Below are 23,995 nucleotides of genomic sequence, written 5' to 3'. Positions count from 1 at the left end.
AGGCACAGGCAAGCCTTGGAAACACACCAACCAGATACATACACACACTTCATAAAAACACAAAACATGATGAGAGTCATTTCCACCTCTGGCAGGAAAGGGATATTCTCTTATAATAGCAATATACATCACCATCAAATTGTAAAAAAGTCCCCACTTAACAGGACTATTCTGGGACTATTGTTATGCTTGTATTTTGAAACTTTGAGCTAAGATTACTTTTGGTTATGGAAAACATTGCACCTGATTTAAAGAATACTTGGCAACATACTTATGTATAGAACCTGTTAATCCAAAATATTCAGACATTGTGAACTAAGATGGAAAATGCAAATCTCTTCAGTGCAGCGGTCTTAAATTAATTACCTTCTTTGCATTTATATATCAGAACTAGCTTTTGAATAATTTTAGCCTAAAGTGAAATAACAGAAAGAATGACACAAAAAAATTAGTTAAGACTTCCATAATATAATGACAAACATTGTTTCCTCCTCCAGTTTCCAATTAAATATGCAGTTACAAGATATTCCAGCTGTGTCTTAGCATTAAAGATTCAAGATGCATGCAATGGTGGAGCTGACCTTGCTCAAACAATTTTATGCCTCTCATTTCTAGGTTGAGGTTTTATTTCTTCTTTCATTTTACTTTTTTTAAAGTGTTATTAACTAATCTCTTTTACAGATATAACAAATGGAATGGAAAAAAAAAAAAAGAGGATAGGGGCATCACTCAAATCTACTTACAAAAGCCAGTAATTGAATGGTAAGAGGTAAGTAACAAAGTTCACATTTTACTTAAGTTAGCAAGGTACATAAACTAAAAAATGCATAAAATTAAGAAATTTCTTCTCTGTTTAATATTTGGGTTTTTTCTCTGAATTTTTTTCTTTGAATGCAGGTAAGAAGATAACTAAATACACAAGTAGCACTGATTTCTGAAGTACTAAAATCAGGTAGCTACTGTTTATTTTCCCAACTACAGTCGAGCCTTGGGTAGAAAGGCTATCACCTGTTTTGCAAGGACTCTCCTTCTTGCAGATCTTGTACTGAAACAGAGGTTCCTGTTACCAGAGAACACTGTATCAGCATCTCTATTTGTACCTAATTGCCCAAAACTTCAAGACATCTTTATTAGCCTTATGTTTAATGTATATCAGTCTGAATATTCATCTCATTAATGAAGTTTTTCTCTTGATTGCTTTTATTTTTTATTAATAAGAACAATAGAACAAGAATGTATGCGATCAGCACTAAACCCAAAGGTGTGAATATTAAGAGCAGTTCTTTTGTATTTCTTGATAAACTCAAAAGCACAAGCAGAATGCTCCTACCCTAAAAATGTTCCAATTGTTGCGCAGTCCATTTATAAACAGTGAACTTGTGTTTACAGTAGTATTTCATGATCATTCTCAAAACATATGTTTATGTTCTTCTCATAATAACTCTGAATAACCTCTATCTGGGTAAAGCAAAAAAGGAAGCAAGACATGAGTATCTGAAAGATCACCAAATGTGTGTGTGCATTTACCCTGGTGAGGGGGTTCATCCTCCCTAATGTAGATTCCCCACATTTCTTCCTTCTTTCCTCCCGGTTTAGTACAGACTTTTTTATACCTCTGGAACATGCCTGATACTGCCACCATATTGCATTATGCTACTAAATATGGAAATGGCTGTGAAGTGGTACTATTATTTTAGGGGCTGTGTCTGAGAATTATTCACCTGAAAAGTTCTCAGATTTTACAGTGTCAGTACACTTGGGTAGTGCCATGTTTTTCTTTTGTTCTACTTCTCTGTTCACCACTCACAAACTCTTTGCTATGAGAAGCCTAATTCAAACAGAAGATGCCTTCTGAATGGAAATTGGAAAGCAGCAGCTACATTTTAAATGTATCTCAAAGTCACATTGGCTCTTGTCACAATTTCCTACAGAAGGGATCTTCTTCCCCACACTCTGTAAGGGCAAAGAAGGCCCCATATCACTGAGGAAGATGCTGAAAAATCCTGCATCTGGTATTGACCTCTCAGATGCACCAGTGGTTAATACCTCCAAGCAGACTTGTGCCCTTTAGAAGGTATGCTTCAAGGTATGGCAGAACAGAGCCCTAATCAGCAGAGACTGATAACTCAAACTAGAGTTGACAAAGCTGGTGGCGATGAAATAAAAAATCCAAAGGAATTTCACTGGCTTTTTATGCCTTGAAGCAACCATCTGCACTACATTATCATCCACCTGCCTCTGAGCAGGACTTGCCTAGTAACAGCTCTAGGCCAGGCTTCTCACCAGGGAAAACAGTCACACAACATACAGTACTGGGATCTGGGACCAGGAGGAAAATAGTGAAGGGGAGGGGAAGAAACCCAAACAAACCAGGCAGAAGGACAGGCCCTAGAAACCACAGAAAGGAATTCTGAGAGTGGAAAGATGACTATAGTGTAACAGAGGAGACTTTACAACTAACTGGCCAGGAGTTTTAGTTGGACAAAAAGCTCAAGGAGTTGGACAAAAAGCTCAAAGGATACGCAGAACAGGGCATATAAGATTTCAGAACACTGTGTGATAATGCAACTACAATAAATTAATATAAATAATATATAAATTATGTTTTTATTATAATGACAAAGTATATATTATCATTACCATAATAAAAAAGATAAAAGGTGACATTAAAGTTACATAGGACATCACAACTTCTTCAGAAAGTTTTTAGCTTGTCCTTACATTCTTTGCAGATTAGAAATCAATTGCTGCATTTTTAAATTGCATTTTTAAAAAAAAAATCTCAAACAAATGCTTAATTCAAGAATGAGCACATCTGAATCACAGTGGCTGAAGATGCATGAAGCAAACATCACAACTGATTTAATCAAAAGACTCATGGAATTACAGTGTGCAGGAACCAAAATCTACAAAGCAAGGGAATAAACATCCATAAGAATTTGTGTCTTTCAAGTCAAGAAGAAAAGAAAAACTACACACCTGCTATTTGGGAAGAAAAGTTATAACATGGTTCCTTTCCCTCCAGATGCTGACATACTATCTGAATCACTACTTCATTAAATCACTATTATATGTCTTCCTGAATGTAGTTTCACATGCATCAGAACAGTAGAAGAAATATTCAGTTCAAAATACATCATGTTACATTACTGTTTTCACGGCCAAAACGGAGATGTATTTATATATTATCTCAAAATTAATTGCATGTACTCTAATTTCACAGTACTAAGCTTAGTTTGCAATATTCATTAAAGGGAAACAAGTTTGCAGACTTGACAGTAAAGTTACATTGCTTTATTTTCAATATTCAATAACTTACTTTACACTTATGCTTTCACTTCTGTTTTCAAAAAAAGTTTGAATGCTGTGTGACCAAAACCACCAGGAATTATATCTAAAAATGAAGAGCTCACCAAAACAAATACATAATTTTCTGTGCTAAGATCTGCCCTCTGCTGCCACAACAACTGTGTGTGTGCATGATTGACATACAGAAGGGATCTAGGCCATGGCTAGAATCTTTACAATTAGTTATATTAGCAGAGGACAAAAATGGTTCCAATCTCAATATAAGACGCAGACGTAGCAGAGAAAGGAAGAAAGAGAAACAGGTAAAGACAGTAGGAAACAGTTGACACACCAGAGACACCAGCATAGGCATGCAATATGATCCTACAGTCAACTAATCTAACACTTTGGTAGAAGGAAATGCCCGATTTCTTGGGACTGCTTCACTCAGAGGCTTATCCAGTGTTGCAGCAAGCTGAGGAGATCTAAGCAGCAAAGCAGACCTTCATTTCATCATTTTGCTAAAGGTATTTCTGCTTGCAGGAGGTCAGAAGAGAACCAGTAAGTTGCACACCAGGCCTATTTGCTCAGGAGTCAGAAGTGGAAGGCACAGCTGTACTGAAACAGTCACAAGCTGACCAACATTACCCTCAGGAAACCAGAAGGCTGACCAAAAGCACCTGAATCAAAGAGCTATGAAACCTAATTAGCCAACACAAAGATTTATAAATACAAACATATAACTTTGGAGCTTATTAGAATGCCTGATAGGAGCTACTCCATGGTTACATGACACAAAGGGATATTTAATACACTTTTCAAAATTAAGTTCCTGTATGGTAACTAACACTCATCCCACATATAAACAACCAGAAGGGAGGATCTGAAGACATATGGAGATGAAAGAGAATTGTGGTTTCTGTTTGTGCCACAGCTGTTGTTAATCTATATGCAATCAAGCCAATTGCTGTTTTGGTGGCTGTTTGCTTTGTTGGGTAGTGCAGGGGGCCAAGAGCTATTGAGGGTGGGTTAAGGCAGAAGAATGGACTTAAAATTTAAGCAAAACAATCACAAGAGAAGAAGATTACTTGCTTTTGGCTGTTTGTACTCCTCTGGAAGACAGCCTGAAAATCTGTTGTCAAGATACATGCTCAGCATTTTGAGAAGAATATTAAGGTATATATGAAAAAGCAATAAACTAGTTCTAAACTTTTATTGCTAAATACAGACTACTTATGCCCAGTGAACATTATCCTTATTGTTTTGAGGTCACCAAATTGCATTTTGTTACTTCAGGTCTGCCTGAGGTCTCTCCACTAGAATGTCCAGGAATTTAAAAGAAAACAAACCAAAAAACACAGAAATAGTTTTGCAGTATGTATTAGTATCAGAGAATATCTGACATCTCAGCCACCAAATATTCAAAGTTCTGAGCTACATGAAGCTGCTTGTCCTTCATCCCAGTCTGTATTTTCATCAGAGATTTATAGCTTGCTCCATCCCTTGTCCTCTAGTTCCAAAAGGAAATACATATAGAAGATACAATTCTTAGCAAAATGAATGACAATTTCTGTTCTTCTAGTGTATTACTGACCTCTTTCCTGTAAAGAAACTAAATTTATAATTAAGATTTGTACATACCCGGCTCATTAGACCACTGTCTTACTAGGATATTCTCCCCATATTACATTCAGTCAACATTCAAAATGCTATAAAAAATATTCCATAGTTTATCTTCAAAACAGCAAGAGAATTTACTTTAAGGCTACTAATGGCTTTTAAAACACTCCCATATTTTTCACAGCTAGGATTTTTTTTAACTAGTGAACGGCAATAGGAACAAAAGAACTTCCAGCTCAGTACATTTCCTTTTCAACTAAGGCATTTTACCTGCTAATATGACTGTATTTGTCAAGAATTTGAACACTTTGATAAATCTCCAGAAACAAACAATACAATTCAGCCTTTAAAAGCACCTTGGATAATCAGGAAAATCATGTAAGTAAATGCAGAAGTTCCAGGAAAGGGCAGGGGTGGAGAAGCATAGCACACACCAAAAGCATTCTTTCTACATAGAAATAGTCACATACAGTAGAAAGAAGCATCATCACCTTGGTCAGCAAATGAGAAGGCTTTCCTGCAATGTTTCTCAGAAGAAGGGAGGTTTCCCTGTCCAAATAGGAGTGCTTGTGCAGAAAGAAAGAGAAAGAACATAAGTCAAAGGAAGTCAGTATAGTAATTTTATGGTGTTGATTACAGAAGATAAAGCTGAGTTTAAAAGAAAAAACCCCTACATCATCACTTTTTTCCACTCCCATAAAAACATGAACATTTCCAAATACTATGAGCCTGATACACTGATGTAAAAGCTAATATTATGCTAATAATATCTGTGCTAATAGAAGACACTATTTTAATCTTCTCCTGTACAAAATGTCACATATAGAATTAAGAAAACTTTTGCTTACCTGCCACTGGTTTCTTTTCTGCAAGAGAAAACTTTTTTGTGAAGACATTTAAAACCATAAAAGTAAAAAAAATACGCTCTTACAATGTTTTTCAAAATCCTGTCCAGTCTTCTAAAACAAAACATTCTACTTCCACTACACAAACACAGAGCCACTATAAACTGGTCATCTGGGAGACATCCTGGTTTTACATTTTCTACACAGGCTGTTGCTTCATTCTTAAAGAAGATAGATATTACCACAACAATAAACCAACCTGACTTAAAATTCATTAAATTCATGTCCCTTTTTTCTAAAAGGACTTAAGTTTCTCTTCTCTTGTACAGCCCAAATTATAAAATTACAAATCCCCGTACTTCTCTTGGGAAGATAAATTCGCAGAAAATATATTTTCATCTGTTTTCAAAATGGGAAGCAAAATCAATAGACGGGAAGCAACCAGTAGAGAAAGACAGAAATCAGTTAATGACAGATCCCAGAGTAATTATCTTCTCCAGCACCTGCTACAGGCAACAAAGCCATCATGCAGCGATTTGCACAACCACACAGTGCAGTCTGCTAAGGAAATTGGATTAGTACTGTGGTACTTAACAAGATCATTTAAACAACTTGAAAGAGCACAAAGTAAATCTTCCGTGTACCACCACCACACTGCAAGTTTTGTCCCATGTGGTTACAATTGTCTCAGCCTTATTTGTTTAATTTATTTCAATACTATACAGAACAATGTATGACTATACATGCCTACTATACTTTTGCTTAGTAATTAGCAATACAGAATCCCATCTCTTCTTCAGTGCCACAATAGGGTATAGTCTCAAAAAAAAAAAAAAAAAAAAAAAAGGGCCCATGTCTGCAACTTCCTGCAAGGCAGTATCAAATAGTTTGGTGAATACAGTTCCTGCAGGGAGAGTTTACTTGATGTGACTGCTACATGCTGGGAGGAATAATTAAGGATCTCAAGGAGGCTTTAAAAGTACACCTCAGGGAAGACTATACAGCATTTGAAGCTAAACCAGGCTCCAGCCAAAGCTCCACCTGGGTATTCAGCCACCAATATAGATACAGGTTATGTTACAGAGTAAATTATTTTTCTGCTTGCATATTAATTACTGTTTGTATTTACATCACATGTTTTAGTGCTGGCAGCTCAAGCCACACTACTGAGGGTGTGTAAAAAATATAATTATTTACAGTCATATTAAATTGTATCCTTTCTTACACAGAGGCTTTAACTTCCCATAGAGTCAGTTTATGATGGTATCATTACAACATACTGCTACATAACTTGCAGAATAAAATGCTTGGCTCAATTCAACCACCAAAACTATACATAAAAATCCAGTGACAAGTTCAAGGAAATTATTTTAAGAGTTTCTTCATAGAGTTCTTGTCAATCATCATGGACTGATTAATATGAATCACTTTCTTGGTGATTGGAGCACTGCAGTAGAAGGAACACTACAATGTACTAAACTTGGAGCCTCTTCCTTAGAGTTTAGTCACCTTCTGCCTTAGCCTCTAAGTCAACAATAGTGTCAGGATAAATACAGGGTATTGAATCTCTCCTTAATGGAAATACTATTTGCTGGAGAATATTTCTTCTACAGGGAAGGTCAAGATAGGCAAATTATTAACCTTCTTCCTATCTTTGTCATCTTGGCTGCTTCTACCTTGTATTTAACTACATTATCTCTACTACTAAGATAACTACTTTATCTATACTACTAAGGAACTTCTACCCAAAAATGGGAATGCCATATCCTTTTTACAAGATAGCAGCCACTTGAAACTTTGATAATGATATTTTACGGGAACAGGGGTTGGCCAGTAAAACATGGTACACCAGTGTGATAACAACTACCTATGTGAATTGTTGCTGCAGAGTTAACATGCCTAGAAACAGGAAAGCAACATCTCTTTTCCAGACATATTTTGTGCATGGCTTCTTCCTACCCTATAGCAAATTTGGCAATATTGCACATACCCAAAAATTAGAATGAGAAAAAGTAGCAAAGGAACAGGAAAGCCCAAGCATTAAAAATTATAGCTCAGCTAAACTAACTACATGCACATAAAATTTTAAAAATATTTGGCATGCACAAACCAGTATATAACATACTAAATTTCATTTTGGAACAATGTATTATTTTCACAATCCAATTTTAAAGCATTTTGTCTATTTCAAAGGAAGACTTCAGGTCAAACATCAAGCTTTGAGGTAAACAGATGCTGCTCTTAGAATATTCCATTGTTCAGGGGAAGTTAAATATTTTATTATTTTTTCTAGATAGTACAATCACAATGGTTCACACAGAGGATCTAAACAGCCCACTCTTCCTCTCCACTTAAGGACTTGAAATATGTATCAAAGCTCTGACAATATAAATGCCTGATCTTGCCAAACAGATTAACCTACTTTTCTTCCTCAAGTACTTCACTAGACTAAAAAGAACAGCAATGACATCCAGGAAAACCAAAACATTAATTACTCCTAGGGAGACATTTCTAGTCTCTTCTACCATGAAAAGCATCTGTTCTTCCACCTGCTCCCATCACAACAATGAGAATTCAAGTTCTAGCAACAAAAGCCATCTCTCCCCCAGTGCCTCACTTCAGATTCATCCAGGATATAAAACCAATTCCTATTCCATAAACTAGTATGTGTCCCTCCCACTCCTGCAATGCCATGCATTTTTCTATCCTGCTGCAGTAAGCTGTAAGCTCCTCAGTACAAGACCATCATTTCTCATAAGGGCTATTTTCAGTTTAAAGTTTTTTTCAAATTGTCATACAACCAGAATTAAATGTGATTGGAAGGTAAAAGTAGTCTGAAACACAATGGAAGCATCAAAATAAATAACAGCTTCAGAGAAGACAAAACCATGCAGTCCTTTACACTAAGCATGAAATTGTAGAAGAAGCAGATTGTTAACAGTGCTAGAAGAGTATGTAATTCCTACAGTCACTAAAATATTCAGTGCAGCTAATTCAACATGAATAGCACCAAATCAAAAGAACTGATGGCCAATTTATCAAATTCTTTGAAAGATCACATATCTCTAGGTCAGCACTCAGGGGCGAAAACACAAAGAGTATACAACACGTGAACAGTCTAAGGCTACCTACAATTCTTTACTTCTACTAGATGTTGGGATTTTTTTGTGGTTTTTTATGTGTAGCATAGCTTTCTTGAAATCCAGCCATTACTAACAGCCATACCTTGTTATAAGTTTTGTATAAAATTATTTCTGTAAATGCAGTAAAAATTAAGAGTTAAAGTTATTTCCATTATATGTATTAAAAAAACCATTCACTTTACAGACACTAGCAGATGTTAAAATCTTCTCCTAAAAGGGATCTACCTGTCATTAAGAAGAATTTTAAAACCAAAATCCTTTGATATTTTAAATGATTACTAGGTAGCCAGACTCCACTCAGGATTCCAGTTAATCCAGCATCACTACTAGTCAGGCAGAACTCAAAATACCACAGGCACAGTCAGCATCCAGGAAGTTAAAAGTGACAGGGCCTTAAGAGGACTCTTAAGAGGCAACACAAGGTTTCCTTTTGTCACATGGAATCTGTCAATATAAATCCTGCTACCAGACTTCACACCAGGCAGTAACATTGTGGCCCAAAACTCACTTGGTTTGTTTCTTTATACAATTTTCAAAAAGTACTCTCCTTTCCCTCAAACAAGCAAAGATGAAACCTACCATCAGGTACCAAATATGGTTTCAACTTTTCTGAGCCAAAATCACTTCTTTTGGAGACAACTTTAACACAGTACATAGGAAGCTATTCACTTCTGGTTTAGTCCTGCCTCATAATATGGAACAGACTTCAAAATAAGTTGCAGGAACTCAACCTAGTTTAAAAACTTGAACAGTGAAAAATAATGAAAGAAAACTGATCAAAGCCAGGAAAACCATTTTATACCATGTAGAAGCAGCCAGTGATGACTGTTTTGAAGAGTCATATTTTAACTCCTAGAAGCAATTATTTCAAGTCACACTGAAAACCACAGATGTTTAATAATAAAAAAATCCTCAAAACACTAAAAAATATGTGCTGATTGGAAAACTAACTTTCTATAAAATTAAATGTATACCTTTCTCAAGGGATGTCAAAACAGCCGTGCACAGAATTTTTTTTGTGCAAAAACAATTTTACTTACAAAAATTCAGATATGATGATTAAAATATCTGAAGTAACAAAACCAAATAAGGCTACTAATGTCTCTGTAACAAACTTTAGCTGCTGAGGATAATCAGCAACATAGAAAACTAAACTTGAGTAAAATTAGCATTAACGCTTAAGAGTTCTAGACACTGTTAGTTCAAAAAAATTAATAGTGTCCATGTGCAGTTCATTCAGTAAAGGCAGCAAGCCTTGATGTTTATAAGAACATGGGACTAATGTCTTGCTCCAAATTTTTGAGCATCAAAGATTTCCTATATCCTTTCTCTGAAGACATAAAAGTAACATCCACTACCTTCAGATCTAAATACCAGACGTTCATGGGCCAGCTGTTGAAAACCGCCTTTCAGTGTTTTCAGGAAACTCAACACAGTTCTTAAATAAACAGCAGCTGCTTATGCCAGATATTTTTCTCAATACAGAAATATTTATACCCATCACCAATATTAAACCTACAAAGCTAAACATGATAGAACAGACAGGCTACCGGGAAAATGAAAATACCTTTCAGATTTTCAGAATATAATTTGTTGCACTAAACTAAATGACCAGTAATGCTCTACATGGCTAAAACCTCAAGATTTTGTCACCTATTATCCTTGTCAGTTCCATTACGTAATATTCACTGAGTTGTTTTAATTCTCGAGATTAAGAGGTCTTAGGCTGAAAGTTGGTTTCAAAAAAACACACTGAAACTGAAATGATTTCTAAACTATCACTGAATTACTGAGTATATTAGATATATTTTTACAGGCAGTAACTGACAGCTGGATTTTGAGAAAAGCATTTAAGAAGAGGTGATAAACTGAGCTGTCTAGCTAAGGTCTGAAGCCCATCCTGCCATGGTAGCAGCCCACTGGTTCATAAGTAACATTGCACATGGCCTCCTTTCTTCAATTCTACTTGCATATTTTTGCAAAATCTGAACACTGATCTATTTTCTTGTTATGTTTGATGGTTACTTGGTTGAGAAAAGTGGGATCAATTTAAAAAGATTCAGTCTCATCACTAAGAGACTGAGTTGTACCTAATTTCCTTGATTTTAAGGTAAGGGCTGAGAATACAGGCATACAGAATTAAAAAACAGTACAATACAGTCTGAAAGGTGTCACATATGTTCTTTATACTGACAGTTTACAAATAATGATCAAAAACTGGGGTGGGAATAGTAAGAAAAAGATGACATCATGATCTTCTGAAGTATTTTACCTTGCTGTTGTAATGTCTAAAACATGTTAAATAGAAAACTTCCTTTCTTGTTAAATACTCTTGATACATTCAAAGACAACATTCACTCAAGGCATGTACAGCAGAATAACTTAGTACAAAAAAAAAAAAGCAATAAGAGCACACTGAAGAGTTGGACATGTAATTATCTTGCCATGTTTCTTGCAAAATTCTTTAACAGTTTAATAAACACACATGTTTAATTAAACCAGCTGGTGGCACTCTTGTGCCACTCTTTTGGATAATATAATGGTTGAGAAATACTACAAAATCCTTTTTAAAATGCATTCCCTGTCCCTAAGAAACAAACTAAAAATCAGGGAAAGTCAGTATACAGTGTTCAATACAGAGCAATATGCTTGCAAAACTTTGTTGAAAAGATTACTATAGCTTCCATTTCAACTACATCCCTACATTGAATTCTTTAGAGTCCAGCTTCAAGAATTAGAATCTACTATTTCCAAAAGAAAACTCAAGAATTAAAGATTAAAAATATTTCTGTAATTTTGACCCAAAGATGGTGAAGGTTTTTTCCAGTCTCTTTGAGATTATGTATTCATACAGAACTTATTCATATGGACACAATATGACAAATGTCTAACTAAAAATATCAATTTTCTGCTTTCCTTTGCAAAGGGGGTTGTTTAACCTAGCAAAAAAGAGGCACAGGGGACACCTGATCACTCTCTGTAACCAGCTTAAAAGGAGTTGTAGGCAGGTGGATGACAGTCTCTTCTAGTAAGTAACAAGAGATAGGACAAGATAAAAGGCCTCAAGCTTCACTAGAGGAGGTTTAGATTAGATATTGGAAAAAAAATATTGCAAAAGGAGTTACAGTTCATTCCTATTAAAATCTCAGAAAAGGAAAATAGGCATTGAGAAACTGAAGCAGCAGCATTGGGTAACAGAGCTGCCTGACCCTTCGCACACAACGTTTTCACAGAATCAGAGCGAGTAAGGCTGGAAGGGACCACACTTGGTCATCTAGTTCAACCTTCCTTGCTCTAGCAGGGTCATCCTAGATGTGCTTACAAAAATTTTGTCAAATGATACTACTAAGAGAATTTTTCCATGATTGGACACAGGGTGATTACTAGTCATCTACATTAGACAAAGTATTCCCAAGAAAGGAAAGGAAGGTGTGTGTCATTTAAAAAACAGATGTTTTTAAAGACCTCTGCACATCTGATCATGAAACAGATGATGTTCCTGCCAATAATCTAAGTCTTGCTTTGTGCTTTCCCATGAGAAGATAGCTAAATTTTTCTGGACTAAGCCTTCAGAATTAAAATTGTAGTCCATAAGGCTCAGTGAAGCCTGGCGCATCACAAGTAAAAAGACCTCGAGGCCGCAACCTCTCTCAGAGCACAGGCCTTCAGCTGGATTGCACACTCCTACTCTTAAAACAAAGACAGCCCTGGGTGCATGGTGGGAGAGTACAGCAGACTTTTTAAGCTGCAGTGCCTGACTGCTGCAAAACATGTTGGAGCCAGACAAGGGAAGGGAGAATCTTGTGCAATTACTCTGTGCTCAGGAGTAGCCTACCCTCCCCCTCCTAGGACCCCTGTGACTCCATTTCATTGCAGGCAACTGGAATAAAAAAATATTTGAAATCTTAACTTACAGCAAGTATTTATTAAATACTAGGGATGTTTATAACTTCATGCCAGTCCTGATAGACTAAGCCTGTTGAAATTCACTGTAATTTAAGTAACATGTCTGTGGACATCTCAAATGAACAAACTGCTGCTCTGTATGCATGACGCACACTCAGGGTTAGTCCATCACCTCCCTGGGATGCCTCCCTGCTGAACACAGGTTACTTAAGACAGAAAGGATTGCAAAAGCCAGTGAACATTCAGTTCAAGCTTGATTTCACTATTGCTTTTTGGAAATTTAAGACTAAACTGCTGCAAGAAAGAGGCAGTTCAGCCATTCCCCCAACCATGTGCTCTCATATCTTTTGTGTGGACAGCAATAATTTTGACCATGTGGTCCAATGGATCAATGAACAGCTAATTCACAAGGATTATATTCCAGTGAAAGCTGCTCCAAATCACTAGGCAGCTGCATAAACAACAGCTCCAAAACAAGATAGGGCAAGGCTGCCCAATTCATCAGCAGTATCAGTAGTATCTAAACAGCATAAACCAAACATGAAATCCCAAACACAGTTTGTCTGCAGGGAGGAAGTGTCAAGAAAACCACAAGAAAAAGTAAGATGGAGTATAATTTCACAGAAAATTGTGTCTGATCAGTCTGAAAAAAGGCACACTAAGTGGAAGATCTGAATAAGAAAGGGAAAAACCCTCAAACTATGACTAATTAATTCCTAACTGTTTTACTTACAGAATATCAGAGATTTCATCCTGTGAAGGGGTCTACCTGTAGCACAGAAAACAAGACATCAAAGCAGCTAAGAAACCTCAGGATTAAGAGAATCTACTGCCTCATACTCTAAGAAGTAATTGTATTAAGAAGAATTTGATTTTAGGACTTCTAAATGATAAATTCTGCCCCAAATGACTGTAGACATAAAATCATCCAAAGATCAACCACTATAAAAGAATGGGTATACACAGCTGGGGAGTTGAAAGTCACAAATCTATCCTATTTGTTAAAAGCAAGTAATCCACATTAATGAAATAAAACCTGCATTCATAAAGCAAGGCATTGATGTCGCTGCTCTAACATATTGAATAACTTGCAAAAATAAGACTAATAAGTGTCCAACACAAGAAACTAACCAAAGCTGTACATTTGGTTAACTAAAAATGGAAGCTTTTCTTTCTATTTGTGGACTTTTATTATAGTATAACAAACTAAACATTAAATACTTTATTATGGTATAAAAAACTGAAGCAGCATGCTTAAAACCGACACAGCTAGAAGGCCAGCTCTAAATTGTTTCTCCAGAACATAAGTCTTATTTTTGGGGGGGTTCAAACTCCTTTAAAAACCCCACAAATCCTAGTTTTCATGCTATAGTTTAGGACTATACAGAACTGAGGAAAACAACAAATTCTTTTCTCCTCTTAAGTGTTCAATGTTCCACAACTGGTGGCTGTGTTCTCAATTTTTGTCATCTGTCCCAAATTTCAAACAAGACAAACAAGTAATCTGTTTCTAACTTTCCACAGATTTAGTATTTCACATCTCTAATCTAATCAAATGTTGCAGAAAAAGTAAAGAAATTTGTTTTAAGCAGAATGGTGTATCCACAAAGAAACTGGCTGTTTTAAAAGTTCCATAATTAATCATCATTAGTAGAGTGATAGCTTTACTGCAAACAACAAACAATTCATACAACTCCCCTGCAGCACACTTTCAGCAAAGTTTGGTAACATCATAAGGCAAGACTTCTGATTGAGGGAGGGAACTTTAAAGCCAATTCATCAATGTGAGGCAAAGCTGGCAGAAGAGAAACTATTCTTACATGTTCTATGGCTTCTGCTACACTTCAATTAGTTATCTCCTATGTGGAAAAGTTACAGGACAAATTTTAAGTCCATAGCTATAAAATAAGTTGTACATGCTCAGTGGAGAATCAAGATTTACCAATGCAAGGATAATGTTTAAATTCTTGTTTCCCTTTCAGGTATTTAAATCTATTTACCCCAATTTTTGAAACCTACTATTCCATGCATGTTCAGTAATGCTTTTAGAATGCTTCCTTTAGATCTCAATTGAAAATGCTTTAAAAAAATTAAAATTATCCTTTCCATCATTTGCTTTGCAGATTCCATAAGTATAATGTGAAAAAAGTTTATGTGCTAGTTTGCACACATTGGGAAGAGTATATTAGCAATCCTTGGGTTATAGTGCATCATATGATGATTATGTATAGCCAAGCACATTTGATTATTAATTTGAAATACATAAATATTGTTTATATTTTATAAAATTATATGTTTATCTCTGAGATAAACAAAGAGAATGCTTTGAAAGCTTCCAAAAATCTGGAAAATGAGGAGTCATTTTACATGTATTTAAAGAACATTTGAAAAACTGATGGCTCACACTTCTTATGCCAACAAAACTGGAAGCCAAAGTAATGTTTCAGGATGACAGATATGCACAATTTTCTTTTACTGTTGACTTAATAAAAGAACACTTTGTGACTAATAATTGGGAGAAAAGAAAGAGGAAGAAATTGTCTAATTGTGTTTCAAATTAAGTCTTTCCATTGACTATTTTCAGCTTAGGAAAAGCAGAACTGGAAATGCTCCAGAACAGACTTTGTGTTCTAAACTAAGGACATAACATAACTGGCAGAAAATGAAATTTTTTTTTAAGTCTTCAGAAGAAACACAAACCTCTGCCATGCCTTGTTTATTGCTTATCTGTGACTACTCTCACAAATTGGAGTCTAACATCCTTCACATCTGCTAATCACAACACACGGACCATAAGGAAAAGTACTCAAATTTTAAGCTCCCAAAATACAAAAGCCAATAATGGTCTATTCCTGCAAGAGCTAAAACAGACCACAAGCTTTCTTTAAACCACCTACAAATAACAGATGAGATTCAGCAGTCCAACTCTATTTTAAGACACCATTGCCTAACAAAGAACATATATATAATCAGTTTATTTGTCTGCGTACATCAGCAGTTAACTGCCTTTTCATACAACGCAACATTTAGCAATTCCACATAAAACATAACACTCAATTTTAAATGGGTACCAAAGTTTCTGTGTTATACCACTGCACAGGCAGATGAAATGCTAATGTGTCTATGTAAGAACTATAGCAAAATTGCAATGAAACACAACCTTTATTATCCCTTATGTCTATGTCAAGTTTTCCATTTTATCCCACAGGATCTTTTATCCAGTATAGATTTATTTATATGTGCTGGGCTTACATGACAATTGCTACTAATCGTGATGCCTCCAAAGCTCCCTTTTTGACTCTGAAAGAAACATTAATGTTTACACTGTCTTCTCTGTCAAGTGAAGCAAAAACCATGTGGCTTTATTGCACTGGCACTCTCTTCTCATGATTTTTACCACTCATGCATCAAGTATAAATCTACAATGAGTTTAAGTAAAAGCTAAAAAATAAAATGCAATTAAATCATGTAGTGTTACAGCTAAATTTTGCATTATCTTTGTATGTGCAGAATCTCTCAGCTATGCAAACTGGGTTACAGACATAAAGAGGGTGGGGGGTGATGCTGAACTGTGCCAGACCAGATGGCAGACTTCAAACTTATCTGCAACCTCTTCACTGAGTGTGTGCAGGACAGTAACAATGACTGCCCATGAATGGAGCCTTTCACCCGCCAGACACAAACTGCTACATAAGCATCATCAACACAGTTCTCTATTCTCTGCCCTCTGCTTTCTTCTTCTTCTGCTCTAGCACAGCTCACTGAAAACAGAGACTGCTTCTTGCTGGCAGAGAGACCAAAGGAAGAAGAAAAAGATAATGTGGGTGGAGGCAGCAAGTTAGTCACAGAGACATCATTTCCCCTATCTACAACTTCAGTAATTTGGCCTACATACAGGTAAAGTAACTCCACACAGAAACAACATTTTAAGGTGCGTGCCACTCATTACACAACTAAAGGCATAGAAAATGAAATGCAACCTACCAATTTAAGAAAGAGTATTGTTCAAGCAAGGATCTGTGAAGTCATTTTGCCAAAGACAAATTTCAATTTAGCAAAAAATTATGGGGATTAGGGTGGGGTGGAGACAACTTTTCTTTTTATTCAACAGTACTTAAGGGGAGACTGAAGACAAGAACATAAGTGCAGTCAGAAAACACTTAGTACCACCAAGACAAGGTCTCAAGACTACAAAGTGATAGTCTTTGAAAACATCAACACTCACAGTGTCTAAAGAGATAGTACTAAAAAAGGCAAGCAAGAAAGGAAGCAAATTAAGCCATGATGACAACTAATAAACCCACAGTTTTACACAACCAAGGGAACTCTAGCCAACTCCCCTGAAAGTTGCCTAAAGACAAATTCAGAATGAGTACCAGGATGGTTCTGGCCAGTATGACCCTGAGAGTGATTATCTGTCATCATGCTGATTTATCTTCAACTCCAAGAATTTCCTACAGCACAGGCTGCTAGGAGGAAGAGGAACTCAAGACACTAAGGTACCTGTCCAAATGCTCAGGCAGGAAGTTCTGAATAATCAATTACAACCAATGAGTTCCTGCTCTCCCTTCCAGCCTCCAGTCCTTGGCTACAACCCTGATAATGTCCATCAGTCCACTAAGTCTCTGCAGTTTATCTAAATAACACAGAATGAGACCCAGAATAGAAGCACAAAGGTTTGGTGCACTAAGTACATGCTAAGTGCCAAAGCTGGGACAAGGGAGGAGATGAAAGTGTAAGAAAGAACTGTGAGGAAGGAAAGATGAGAGGAAAGGGAAGTCATATCTCCCATTTCTGGTGGTTGTGGAAATGCAGCCATTTTTCCGTAACATTGGTCCCTATTACCAGCCAGACAGAATATCAGACAACATCTACCTTTAGTGGGCTGGTGCATGACTGCTCTTTTACAGGATTTCCCTGCACTTCCAGCTCAGATGGCTCTTAAATACAGAGCAGAACTATTTTTTAAGATAGAATACTGAAGTTTATGACTGCAAAGTCTAATTTCCTTTTTCAGACAAGCATTTCTTCCCATCAAAACAGTCTTCCGTTTTTCTCAGGAAGAGCATAACATGAAGTTGCAGCAGAAAGGATGACTTTTTGAAGTACCTATAAAGCCTGGAGAATACAGAAAGTATCGGTCAAAAGGGCAGAGCTGCCAAGACACTGACCTCTTTCAAAAGAGCCACAGCAGTAAAGAAAAATTTTAAAGGTCAGCTCACCTATAGACAGTCTCAAGGAAGACAGGCAAAATAAAAGAGCTAACTTGAAGCACTACTTCAGAGTAATAAATCTCAGAACAGATCTGCTGTGACCATGAATAAATAGCCTCTCCCACTTTCCACATAAAAACTATTGGGTTTTTTTCCCTATATGGACATTATTATGTTTTCAAAGGCTATTTCCTCAGAGGGATGTTTTCTATTAGAAACAGCACCATTGAGTCAACTGTGTGGGTGGGAGGGTACAATTCCGCCCTACTAGTAAAAGGTGATTTTGATTCACAACTTAGCCAAGAGGATTAATAAACCCTTAAACTAGTTTTGGGCACTAAATGAATGACACAGGTAATAAACAGCTTTGTTGATACCAAATGACTCTTCCAAAGAATCCATTTAAAAGCTAAATTAACTTAAAAAACACCACTACAGAATGTGTCACAAGAAAAAAAAAAAAAGTGATTTTCCTTTCTCTGTTCACCAGTGATGAGAAAAGAAACTTGCTTCTCAGTAAGAAGTCCCATCCCACCACATAATAATTTTAACACTGAATAGTCGAATACCAATTCTGTAAACCTGGGGACAACTTCTCAAAATTGAACACCTTCCTCAGGCTACTGAAATTAAAAATAATAGATAGAGCCAGAGCAAACAGCATGGTTAAGGAGTGCAGAGGTTTCTGTTCTCAAGAGGAGAGCAGAATTTGGATCTCAAATTACTGATGCTTTCTTGCTTACCTCCTACAAAGGAATCAGAACCAATCATTCTTATCAACTTATCTGGCAGAGAAACAATAGCACATTCTTATATGAGAAGCAATCACCGGGTTTGTACAAAGGCAGCCCTCACATGTCTTTAAAAGAAACTTTTGCAGATGAGTTTGAGCCTTGCAGTCAGTGGCCAAGAGTTCAGAAAGCAACTGAAACAGCAACTGCAACACTTGCAGCACTACACATTAGCTTCCTGTGGAATCAAAGCAACTTCTTGACCTCTGTTCCTCGATTCACCAACATCAAGGTAGTTAAGGGCAGCAGGTGGTTTGTTGATTACTCATGACACAAAGGATTGAAAAATCTGGGGGACCAGAAGGGCAATTTTACTGATGCCTCAAGCACGTAACTCCCAATGAAAAAGACAGAATCTAGAGGGAGACCTGCAAGATCAACTGCAGAAAACACCTTGCATTAAAAATCAAAAAAATGAAACATTCATGCTTTTCTTATGCTATGCAAGCTAGAGCAACTAATCCACTGATTTTTAGCCTGAGAAGAGACCAAAATGCAAGACTGCCTAACTTTCTACATCATAAAGACAGACATATAATTATGATTAACACCTGGAGATGCTAAAAAAAAAAACAACAACCAACCAAAAATAAGGCTTATCATACCATGAAAAGAAAACGTTTTGTAAACAAACAGCAATATAATCAATGACTGTCATAGGCTGGGCTTGAACACTTGGGCCTACAGCAATAATGCAAAGATTTGCACTTTAACTTTCCAGAGAACAAAGGGCACATTTCTATCTGTTTTGCTTCACTCGACAGATCTCCAATAAAAGCACACTGAACACAAACTTCTTATACAAAAAGAAAGTTGACCTAAACTGTCATTCATTTCTCACCATTTCAAATAAAGATTTAAAAGTGTAACCTCAATGAGTTGATCACAAGATTGACAAGCCTCCATGGTTCACTTTACATCTAATGAACTTTTGCTGCAGATGTGTAGAACCATGATTTCAGTACAGCCCATTCAGAATAGTTTTAATTATTGATTAGAATAAACTCAGCTTGTTCCAGTTTTCTCTCATGAAAGAGAACATGCGTATTAGTACAACTGACATTTTAACAGGTCAAATTTCTGTTTCAGAGAGTAGTTCTACAAGAGAACTTCTAAGTTTAAGTTCTCAAAATTCACTGGAACATTTTCCATATTTTCTCTCACAAGCCACCAGCATTTGCAATCCTCACTACACTGGCTGTTCTTACTGAAGTTTCCTCTGTGATTAATCCATGTCAAAGCATCAAAATTCCAAACAAATGTCTGCTAATGTATGGCAGCCCAGTCACTCTTCTGTGTTGTGTATTGCTTTAAAGAGCTCCTCCTGTCATACTTTAAACAATAATATTATGTAGCAGCAAATTACTCGTATAGTATTGTTCCAGACAGACACCCACAGACTGCTCCGTGTGTTTCAGGTATTAACTGTAGTGTAACAGGAATGGAATTTTGTCAAGTACCCTTTCTTTTTCCCACAGCTATGCACTCCTCAGATTTAAATTAAAGGCAATGTGATATGTACGTTGAATAAATATTAACTTTAAAAACATTAAAATGCATGATTGGCTTGAGAGGAGGAAGAGATGAGGAAAGCTCTTAAAAAAAACCAAAACCAAACACATTCTTTTATAAGAAGTTTCCTTGCAGACATAACCAAAACCAGAGAAAGAAGTAGCTACAACATAGGCAGTTTACTTGCTGTAAAAGCAAGTCTTCAATTAACCCCACTGCACTGCAGATATTTAGCTATGAGTGTTAGCACAGGGAGTGAGGAGTACATATGAAGAGAAAAACCCAAACCAAACAAAAGTCTTGAATTAGTTGTACCTACCTCAGTGATTGGTTGCCCTTGTGATGTCAAGTCCAGCTCCTGAGGTCTCGTCACCTTATCAATATCCAAGGAGTCCATGCTGGAAGCTGCCGAGGTGACGCTGGAACGGGAGGAGTTACTGATGGAGCGCGCCTCAGCATCGCTCACGGTGCCAGCAGACGCTGTCCTTCTGTGCTGGGCAGTAACCCCTGGCTTGGTGTCTTCTGCAATGGACTGCTGGGCTGCTTCATCCATGCTCAAAGAGGCCTTCTCTAACTGGGCAGTGATGTCATCCAGAGACACGTTGGCATGTGGTGGTTTAGTCGCCTTAGCAGAAGAGGAGGACAATCCTTTCACGCTGCCGTGCTTAGTGGAAGGACGACTAGCAGGTGGTTTCTGAGTTTTGGGTTCTGTGGCAAGGCGTTTCACTGCAGCATTGTTTGCTGAATGAGAGCTGAAGCTGCTGAGCTCCTGCTCTATGGAACAGAGATCAGCCATCAGGGCATCCAGATCCACAGTCTCCCCCTGATTCAGGGCTTCTGCAACAAAAAAGAGCAGTCAGAGTAGTAGTATGTTCAGAGTTATTTCATTTACAACGCCTTACTTTGTGTTATCAAATCTAATGGTTAAGAGAGCAAAGGAAGCAGTATTTTCTTTTCCCATCTGTATTGCAGAATAACTGCACACTGCTGAACAGAAATTCATTTGTTCTACTATCCTTGACCAGTGCAACCTTCACACTATTTAGGCTAAACTCATTTGTCAGCAAAATAAATCTATGAAAGCTCAGATTACATCTGAAAAGTATAATCTGCTTTCTTGTGAATGGAATGTAAAAATGCATTTGCACAGCATGCCTCACCTTTCAAAAAGGTGCTAAGCATTTTCTGCTAAAGCAATACAACTGCTTTAAAAAAAACAAAACCTAAACAAAAATACTATACACATACTCAAACCTTCAAATAAAGATTTCCTTCTGTTTACCCTGAAAGCATTCTGTAGTTATATTTCTGCATCCTGTTCCATAAAACAAGATGCTCTTTCTTCCCAGTTAACAGACACACATTAATTCATTCTTTCATGAGACTAGATCCCAGAACAAACTTTTTTATATAAATACTACTCTACAGTTCTCAGATTCTAGGTGTTGTAAAAGATACTACTTTAGGAGACTCAAATATTTGAAAAGAAGGACACCAGAATGCAATGCCTTCAGCAAATATGCTCTCACCTCAGGAACAAGTGCATTCAAATGTTCTTATATTTTACAACATTTTAATTTATAGTTGGAATAGGTTTTTTTCTTGAACTAGTGTTTTTCTTAAACTGCATCTGGTAAATAATTCAACAAACCATTCAAATTGTACATGGAGAAGCGATATGAGAAGTTGGCAAGATTGGTTTCCTGGCGGAGAGGTGATCTCTTCACTGGTGCCACAGGCTTGTCTGCATCCAAACTCTGCAAAAGATCAAAAAAAGGGCAAAACAAAATTTGACAAGGAACTGGACAAGCAAATCTTTAAGATGAATGAGAATTATTTTCTCTAAGATCAATTTTTCAAAAGTTACTGGTATATATAAAAGCACCCCTGTTTTACAGGCTTTAGACTGAAAACAAACATCATCATCCTACAGAGATTTAAATTCAGGTAAGCATGGAAGAAAAGTTGTTAAATGCATTCTGCTTTTTTTCAGAATCAAAATGAGAGAACGAGAGAGGCATTTTCCAAATGCTTCTTTCAGTGGTGTTAGACATTAGCTCATTTTGAAACAGACAGCTGACTTACCTGTAACTATTTCCCTGCAGGAAACTGCACAACATTCAAACTGGGATAAGAGTCTAAGATGTGGTCTATATGTGGTAATACCCACCATTAGCTTATGAGCATAATCATGGCATAAGTGTTTGCAAACATTCAATGAAGAACCTTACCTTATTAACAGAGATTTAAATTAACTAAATTCAGAATTTTTTTCCCAACAATATTTCCTGTCAATAACATTAAGTTATGAAAACCAACCTCAGCCAGTTTATATAGGACAAATTTTTTTAAGAAAACTAGCATCGGTTAAAAAAGAAACTCTAACCAATAAACTGAATTGTTGTGTTATGATGGGTAATAGGGTATAGTACTATAATAAATACCAGGATTTTTATAAGTAGCAAGCAGTAGGGCACTAGTAGCTGCTGATCCAAGAAGTACAGGGTCAGGAGCTGCTGGCCCTGAAGTGGAATGTGTTACATGGGGAATCCAGCTCTTGCTGTCACTGAAGTTCAACAGGCCTGCAGATCATCTGAAATTAGGGAATGCTTGTACTGATAAAGAGTTCCTGACCTGAAGGAAAAGCATCTTCTAGTTCCAGCAGAATAAAGTTTCTCACCTAAACTTGTTATATTCATTTTCTACATATTTACTCAAGCCTTTGTTAAACAGATCAAATGCACTACTTTTTCCCCTAGTATTTATTCTTCCTGAGCTCCCTTCTCTCCTCAGCTTGGCCTGGATTTCAAAAAAAAAAGCAAAACCCTAGAGACATCAGTGAAATTCAAGACAGAAGAGGCAAGTTAGGCCCCGTTCCTTCAGACTAAATCCACAGACTGCTACAAAATATTTCCTGTGAAGCAAATATATTCTGGTTAAAAGCAGCTCAGTTTTACTGGTTTTAATAAAGTTATTGCAGATCAACGGACACACATGATATGCCCTCACTATTATCTGAGCACATTCTCCATAACTGCTAAAAAAGCAGTTTGGAGAACTGCTAAAAACTGCAACAGCACCAAAAACTTAATTCTAAATAATCTCAAGAAGCAAGGTAATTTTTTTTCATTTAACCTGCACCATACAGCAGGATAACTAAAGCAGAATAAATATTATCATCAATGCCAAATATTGCTCACACATACTTTTTTGTGAGATTTTGTGACTTTGTTTTATAATGCTTTTGTTACATCAAGAGTTAAAGAGTGAATTCAAATGATTCCCACGGGTATTTAAAAAGCACCTACATCTGAGTCTTACTTTAACTATCCTCAAAATCAACATTTAGGAAACCTAAAAAGAAGTTAAATATGAAGGACCTTAGGGACAAAAACCTTTCCTCTACTGCTCTTGAAATCCAGCTGATAGATAGCAAGAAATGCTGAAACTACAGGAGAATGCACTTTGGATCTCTCTAACTAATACCTCCTTCAAGATTCGATGATTGTCCATACAGATGAACTGAGACACAACCAACTCCATTAACTTGTGTATACAGAACAGTATGAGGTCATTCAAGGTTTTGGGGGAAATGCCATTTCTTAGTAGTTGCAAAAGACAGAAGGGCAACTGTCAGGCTATGTTGCAGACTGCCTTTAACAGCAATATGAAGGTAA

At 36.6% G+C, this 23,995-nt stretch overlaps 1 protein-coding gene across 2 annotated transcripts in view; it reads right to left on the bottom strand.

Moving 5' to 3' along the window:
* The window catches only part of RAPH1 (Ras association (RalGDS/AF-6) and pleckstrin homology domains 1), an 83,562-nt gene that overhangs the window by 29,057 nt on the left and 30,510 nt on the right, over positions 1–23,995 (bottom strand). The window contains exons 3-5 of one of the 2 annotated variants that reach the window (XM_056496902.1): positions 21,970–22,075; positions 20,638–21,155; positions 5,400–5,474 (exon numbers count right to left, since the gene is read on the bottom strand). In XM_056496902.1, coding sequence (XP_056352877.1) covers positions 5,400–5,474; positions 20,638–21,155; positions 21,970–22,075 — 699 coding nt within the window. The remainder of the gene's footprint in view (positions 1–5,399; positions 5,475–20,637; positions 21,156–21,969; positions 22,076–23,995) is intronic. The other variant, XM_056496903.1, reaches the window with a different exon arrangement.

The sequence above is a fragment of the Oenanthe melanoleuca genome, chromosome 7 (assembly GCF_029582105.1).
Source record: "Oenanthe melanoleuca isolate GR-GAL-2019-014 chromosome 7, OMel1.0, whole genome shotgun sequence".
Lineage (NCBI taxonomy): Eukaryota > Metazoa > Chordata > Aves > Passeriformes > Muscicapidae > Oenanthe > Oenanthe melanoleuca.
Note: the sequence above shows the minus strand (reverse complement) of the source record. Positions and strands in the feature narration are given on the sequence as shown.